The 6869-nt window shown below is 31.5% G+C and overlaps 3 protein-coding genes across 4 annotated transcripts in view; 1 reads left to right on the top strand and 2 right to left on the bottom strand.

Moving 5' to 3' along the window:
- The window catches only part of AlaRS-m (alanine--tRNA ligase, mitochondrial), a 4327-nt gene extending 1483 nt beyond the window's left edge, over window positions 1–2844 (top strand). Inside the window, 8 exon segments of the mRNA XM_018510175.1 lie at window positions 22–176; window positions 291–463; window positions 532–860; window positions 964–1228; window positions 1345–1740; window positions 1815–2171; window positions 2249–2432; window positions 2549–2844. Coding sequence (XP_018365677.1) covers window positions 22–176; window positions 291–463; window positions 532–860; window positions 964–1228; window positions 1345–1740; window positions 1815–2171; window positions 2249–2432; window positions 2549–2782 — 2093 coding nt within the window. The 3' untranslated portion in view covers window positions 2783–2844.
- Window positions 2845–2882: 38 nt separating this feature from the next.
- PTPMT1 (protein tyrosine phosphatase, mitochondrial 1) lies at window positions 2883–5840 on the bottom strand. Of its 2 annotated transcripts, none has more exons than XM_018510174.1 (5): window positions 4828–4883; window positions 3986–4128; window positions 3491–3571; window positions 3146–3385; window positions 2883–3069 (listed from the first exon to the last, which is right to left on the bottom strand). In XM_018510174.1, exons 2-5 carry the CDS (start codon window positions 4121–4123, stop codon window positions 2941–2943), a joined length of 588 nt encoding a protein of 195 aa, XP_018365676.1. In that variant the 5' UTR covers window positions 4124–4128; window positions 4828–4883; the 3' UTR covers window positions 2883–2940. The 2 variants fall into 2 exon arrangements, with proteins under 2 accessions (XP_018365676.1, XP_018365675.1); XM_018510173.1 differs by lacking the exon at window positions 4828–4883 and adding an exon at window positions 5771–5840 and having other exon boundaries at window positions 2884–3069.
- Window positions 4108–5810, bottom strand: LOC108762913 (mitochondrial GTPase 1). The gene is given in 3 exon segments (XM_018510172.1): window positions 4108–4128; window positions 4828–5249; window positions 5252–5810. Coding segments are annotated over 3 exon segments (978 nt in total). The 5' UTR covers window positions 5787–5810.
- Window positions 5841–6869: the final 1029 nt, after the last annotated feature.

The raw sequence follows: 6869 nt of genomic DNA, 5'->3' as shown, positions 1-6869 counted from the left end.
TATATATATATATATATATATATAATTTCAGTCCAAAACTGCGAAAAGTATTGCGACATGCAATAGACATAGGAGAGAAAATCTTCAGAAAATCTGGTATAGTTTCAGAACTTGCTTGCAATGTAGCTGATAACCTGGGTGTAACTTACCCGGAATTGCACACTAATCTAAAACAGGTAAAATAATTAAGATTAAAACGACTAAAATATATATTAAAATGAAATTTTTGAGTTCTTATCATCTTATCGAGACAGTTTACATAATCTTAATATACTAGATGAATTTATCAGGTACAAAGGATAATAGATTTTGAAGAAGATTTATTAAAAAGATTACGAAATACTTCTGGTAAAATGTGGAATAAGATGATTAAAACTCGTCCCGAATTAATAGCAGTTACTGATTGGGTGGCTCCTGGTTTAGTTGATGGCTATAAAGATCTACAATCCATGTTGAAAGAATTGTAAGATATTTTTTTAATTGTATTTTTTTTTACATGACATAATATGTTACACATAATATTATTTACAGACGTAAAACTAATGTATTATCTGGAACTGTCGCATTTAAGCTGTATGATACATACGGTCTAAATTCGGAAACTATAGCGGAACTGGCACAAATCGAATGTTTATACTTTGATGAAACTGATTTTGAAAAGCAACTTGATAATCGTAGATATCAGTCAAGGATTGGATTAGACAAACATAGTACTGTAATTACTAAAGAGTCTTTAGGAATACTTAAAAAAAATCATGTACCTAAGACGGATGATTCATTCAAATATAATTATACATATAATGGAAATACCTACGAATTTCCAGTACTTAGCAGTAAACTTATTGGAATTATTGTCAATGGTAATGTTAGAATAAATTATGTACATTTTTATCATATATTTCAATTATTTAACTGCTTATATCATGCAATGATATAAAATTGGATTTATATCGTATATTGTAGGTGAATTAGTTGCAAGTAAAAATTATTCCGATATAAAAACTAATAATACTAACAATAAAACAGTTGTAAATATCGACGAGATATTAAATAGTACAGATAAGATTGGAATTATTTTGGACAAGACTATATGTTATTCATTAGAAGGTGGCCAAATTTCAGATAAAGGGAATATTCGTATTAAGAATTTACTTTTTAATATAGACAATGTTAGAAAAGTAAATTGCTATGTGATTCATTCTGGATATTTTGCTAAAACAGATTTACCGTAAGTGTCTCATATTTTTATGTTTAGATATATTTAAATAATTATAAAACTCATTTTAATTATGTTTTCATTTAATTGTAAAATGTTCATAATCAATATACAAATCTGTTTTCTAGTATATCGGAGCTGCATTTACAAATAGACGATGATTGTCTAGTCAATATAGAATCAAATATTCGTATTGGAGCTATGAAACATCATACAGCAGCACATTTATTAAATGCAGCCTTAAAGCAAGTTATGCAAGTAATTTATCAACGTGGATGTACAGTCGATATGGATAGTTTAAAATTTCAATTCAATTCGTTAGGCGAACAACTTACATTAGAACAAATGGAGACAATAGAAAATTGTATTAACAATGTCATACAGTCTCGTGCTGTAACGACTGTGCAAACTGTGAATTCGCTCGAACTGTTAAAGCAAAATGATGTTATATTATTTCCAGGAGAGATATATCCTTATACAGACATTAAAATCGTAGAAATTAATACTGATGATTTGAAAGCAAAGTTAGTGAATCTGAATTTTAAACATCAAATTTTCTAAACTAGACTTTACATTAATATCAATTATGTATTTTTAGGGAAACGTGTTGTGGTACGCATGTACATAATACTGATGTACTGCAACACTTCTGCTTTTTAACATATACCTCAAAGGGAGCAACAAAACGCACTGTTAAGGCTGTTGTTGGTTCGGGAGCTCTACGTATGAAACAAGCCGGTGAAAATATATGTCAGAGGATTGCAGAGCTAGAAGACGTTTTACGAAGTGACAAATTTACATATGAACTATTTAATACAGAATTAAATCGAATAAAACAAGAAATTAATGCTCAGGATATACAAGTACTATTACCTTACTTGATTAAAGAGAAATGTTTGACACAGCTGGAGAATTTAAGCAAGATGGCATGGCTGCGAGAGAAAGAAATCGAAATGTATGTAATATTATATATGTATACTACATAAATAATCTATTCAATTTTGAATAATACTTAATAATGATTTTTAATAGAGATTCTATAACTCGTGAAATCATTGATGCCACGGATTCGTTATCTTATTTTATTGTGTATTGTCTGAATAAAAATCCCACATATTTGTCATTGCATGAAGTTGTATCTCTCTTTTCTGAGATGCCAATTTTAGTTCTGTCATGTACAAATGGATTTGTAAAAGCAAGATGTTCCATGCCACAGGTATATTTTATTCATATGTTTGTAAATATACATTTCAACATAGATCATAACAATATGGAATCTATATGTATATCAAAACGTAAACAATTTAAATAAACTCTTATTATTGTATTTAGGAAATAGCTTCTAGTGCATTTAATGCACAAACTTGGATGAATATCATCCTTCAAATTTTTAATGCAGAGTATGGACCTATCAAGGGATTCAAACCCATGTTGGTCGCAAGTATGAAATCTACAAAAGTATCACAGGATTTTCAGATACGTATGGAAGAAGCAATTACAGAGGCTACCAAATTTGCATCTGCGCATGTAAAAAAAGTTAAGCTTACTAATAATAAAAATCAGTGAACGATTTATTTTATACTGCATTTTATCTTTTCACTCTTTATATTTGAATGAATATATACGTAATTTAGCGTCGTATCTAAATAAATTAGTCTTTATTTATCTATTTATACTTTTCATTTGTATAAAGTAACATCAACAAATATATAAAAACATTTTAGCTAGGACGTAGGCTGTACATGTCTCGCATAAAATTGATTGAGCGCAGACCATTGTGCTGTATGAAGCAATACATGTGGTCTTTTCGTTCGCATGTAATGAACTGCTTCTTCAGGAGTCCAATTATTTTTCTAGAAAAACGAAAAGAATATTTTACCACCTAAAAATCTCTTAGTTTTGCATTGAAATCATGTCATATAATCTCACTGTTATTAAATAGCATGCAACCAATGTTGCGCTTCTTGTTCTTCCTGCTTTACAATGAACATAAACTGTCCCATGTTGGTTGTGATTATTGTTGGTACCTGGATTATCTAATTTTTTATTTGATATGTTGCGGAATTTATTAATAAAATTTACACCGTTCTGTAATTTTTCTTGCGAAGGTGCTTGAAAGATGTCTGTTGTGGACAACTGTAGAAATTGTACGTTATATCTGCGCCATTCCTGGATGGAGAAAAGTATTATATCAAGCTACATATGTTTCCATTTTGCACTAGTTTTCAACATACTAGTTTATTTTCCAAATTTAAATTTTATTTAACCGCGTACCTCCTCTGTGTTTGACAATAAAGACAATTCATAATCTTCATTCATAGACACGACAGCTTTTATATTTTCATCGTCTATCAACTGAAAGTAAAAAGAACAGAAGTGTAAAATATAAATTGTATATAATAGCACTACTTGAATATTTGTAACTTAGTGGTTGTCCCATAAACTTTATTTGTTTAAATAATTGATACGTTTCTGACATATTCTTAATGTATATTATTACTTAATGTATGTATAGAAGAATAGGCTCATATTATAGACTAAAATTAAAAATCATTTTTAAACTAAAACATTAAATATGGTAATAACGTCTGTTTTATGACATTATTAAAAAATAAACGCAAATAAAATAAGATAATATAAGAAAGATATAAAATAAACTATGAAGGCATAAATGCAAGATATTACTGTGATTTTGTATAATATATATAAAATATTTTATTGATTTTTTTTTATAATTTCTGTTACAAAAATTAATTTACGAAACCATACCTGTTTGGTTGTTCGTCGAAATGGTAAGGCGCCCAAAATAACAGTCTCGTCTATTCTATCGTACCAGTTTCGAGTTGTAATTTTTTCCATAACGACGTTATAAAGTAAGGTCGGATAAAACGTTACCCTCGCAAACATTTTTGCTAAAAATCAATTCCGAAAGAAGCGTTAGCTCGAGTGACGATTCAAAATTCTTGAGTTTGAATTGATCCTTTGAGTTTGAAAAATTTTTTTTTAAATCGTGGTTTGCAAGCTCGAGATTCCTCGCGATATTGATACAACGGTAAATCTTTTAAACAGGTCAGTCCATTTAATTGCTCGATTATTTCATGTCATAATAATACAGTGAAATTTATATAGTTTCCGTGTAGATTTTAAAGGTAACACAATGAAAGACATATTGAAGAAGAGTCTTCCAGACGTAGTAAACGATTGCCCTACTTTCGCGGAAAGCAGTTACAGAAAGTAACAGGACTACAAAACTGGTGGGGACAATATCTGATGCAATTATACTCTTCTTTATCTAACGAATACTTACATTTTCATACATTTATCAGCTTTTTAATTTATGATAAAAAAATTTTTTTGAGACATATACAAGACATTCAAAATAAAATTTAAAATAAAATAATCTTAATAATATAATCGAATGTTATTCATTTTTTATTTAAAAAAAATAATGTGATGTAGCGGAAAGGTAACTTCCTCAAGGTTTTCTCATTTAGGATCATTCAAATATCAGATGTCATGTAAAATTACGAAGATTTGTATTTGATTAAAAACTATTTTCATAAATAAATATACAATATTTACATAGACAATTATTACTACGCTAAACTAACTTTGCAATTTTGTGAGGTCTCTAGTAAATCTATATCTAAACAATAGGATCCAAATTCTCCTTTCCTAAATAAACTAATAAAGTAATCCGCTGCACATTTTAAATCAGGCATGACTTGGTTCTGATTGTTATAGGTTTTTATTCTCACGGTTTTTCCCAACTTTGCAGCAATAAACGTGAGTACGTATGACACACTGTCATTTGGTTCTGGCAAACCTAATTTCTCTACATATTCAAATCTGCAATTTTTATTCAGCCAATATAGTAGGTAATCTGCAAGTAGATGCGATCCTGCTACATGATCTTGCAGACATCCCACTAAAGCCAGCTTAAAACCAGTATGAATGTCATTGATGGAAGGAGCTAGGATACCCGGGGTATCAATCAGATACACTACAGGCTCCTCTGATATTTTTATATTTTTCCAGCCGTTGCGCCAACAGGAGTAGCTTTGCCCGAAAGGCGAAGGTGATTGTTTCTTAAACAATTAATCAGAGAGGACTTTCCAACATTTGGTACACCAATGACCATCATGGAGTAAGACTCTTCTTCCACTCTATTGTAACGTTGTGAATTCAATATCAACTTCTTGGCTAGAGGCAAAATCTGCTTCATGCCTTTGCAATGTTGATTTTTCAGGTTTGTAAAGATTATGTTGGACAGTCCTTCTCTGTTCAATGTAGAGATTATACTGTCTGTGCATCTCGTATCTGCTAGATCTTTTTTGCTTAGTACAAGTATGTGTGGCTTCAAGCCGGTCAAAGTCCTGCTAAAGTCTGCATAACGTCCGGAGATCGGTACCCGAGCGTCGTGAACCTCTAGGATGCAATCGATATTTTTTAAACGCTGCTGCATCTGTCTTAGACCCTTCGTCATATGACCGGGAAACCATCGCAACACCTTTGGCGACATGAACTTTTGTCGCAGATTGGCGATTACTTTACCTCCAGTGTTCGTCATGCCGCAGCTTCGGTGTACTTTTGCTACGTCCTCAAACGATAGTTCCTTCTGATAGATTCTAAAACATGGGAAGACGTGACCTGTTAAAATCAAGGACTCATGAACATTCATTGCGAAGATGTACTTTGATCAGATACCTAGAAAGCCTATTTGGAATTTGTTTCAAAAAATATGTATCATAATTCAAACATTAACATTAATGCAAAGATGGAATAAATTGTAAGATAATAAAGTAACCGGAACAAGTCCAGCAAGGCGAAGCACGAAAGGCTACACGAGACAAATGCTAGCATTGCTCATGCTAGCACGTAGGTTGTAGGTTATCGCGGGATTTTTTTCATTGGTTGTTCAAAATCAGAATAACAAGGCGCGGGAGCCGCACAAACGTGCGTTTCCATGAAAGCCTATAAATCTACGGGAAGATCCCGTTTGCCTATAGGGTACTTATCATGAAATATGTCGGAATGGATTCCGATCAGAATTATTCCGCCTTACCATTGTTATTCTTATTACATTATAATTTAATGAATGGATTCCGATCAGAATTATTCCGCCTTGCCATTGTTATTCTTATTACATTATAATTTAATGAAATATGTATACATAATTTTGTAGATATGCTATGAGCTGTTATCAAGATATATTGTGTGCCTTCCAACAAACGACACAAATGACACGGTGTGACACAATGGATCATTATACCCTTGTTGTTTGTCAATGTTAAACAAAGATGATATGATCACTGTGTCGCAGGCTGCGTTTGGGCAGATAGAGACCCTTTACTAGAGACTGATCATTTCGGGACTCATGCTGATTGGTGCACATGATTTCAGCACACTAATGGCGGCGCCAATAAAGAACGCTGTTCAGCCGAGCGCGAAAAGCAACTGATTTCTGCCTAAAAAGGTATAAGCAAAAGTAATAATGTTTTTTTATAGACTTTGACATCTTGAATAAATTAATGTTATTAAAAAATTCGAGGCGAATAGAGAATACCTTGAAAATTAAGCGCGAACATGGTATATTTATTTTTTTTACATGAATTTCAATATTCTTGCTTAATTTTCAAAGTGTTGCTCAAAT

The sequence above is a fragment of the Trachymyrmex cornetzi genome, unplaced genomic scaffold (assembly GCF_001594075.2).
Source record: "Trachymyrmex cornetzi isolate Tcor2-1 unplaced genomic scaffold, Tcor1.1 scaffold325, whole genome shotgun sequence".
In the NCBI taxonomy this organism is placed as follows: Eukaryota; Metazoa; Arthropoda; class Insecta; order Hymenoptera; family Formicidae; genus Trachymyrmex; species Trachymyrmex cornetzi.
Note: the sequence above shows the minus strand (reverse complement) of the source record. Positions and strands in the feature narration are given on the sequence as shown.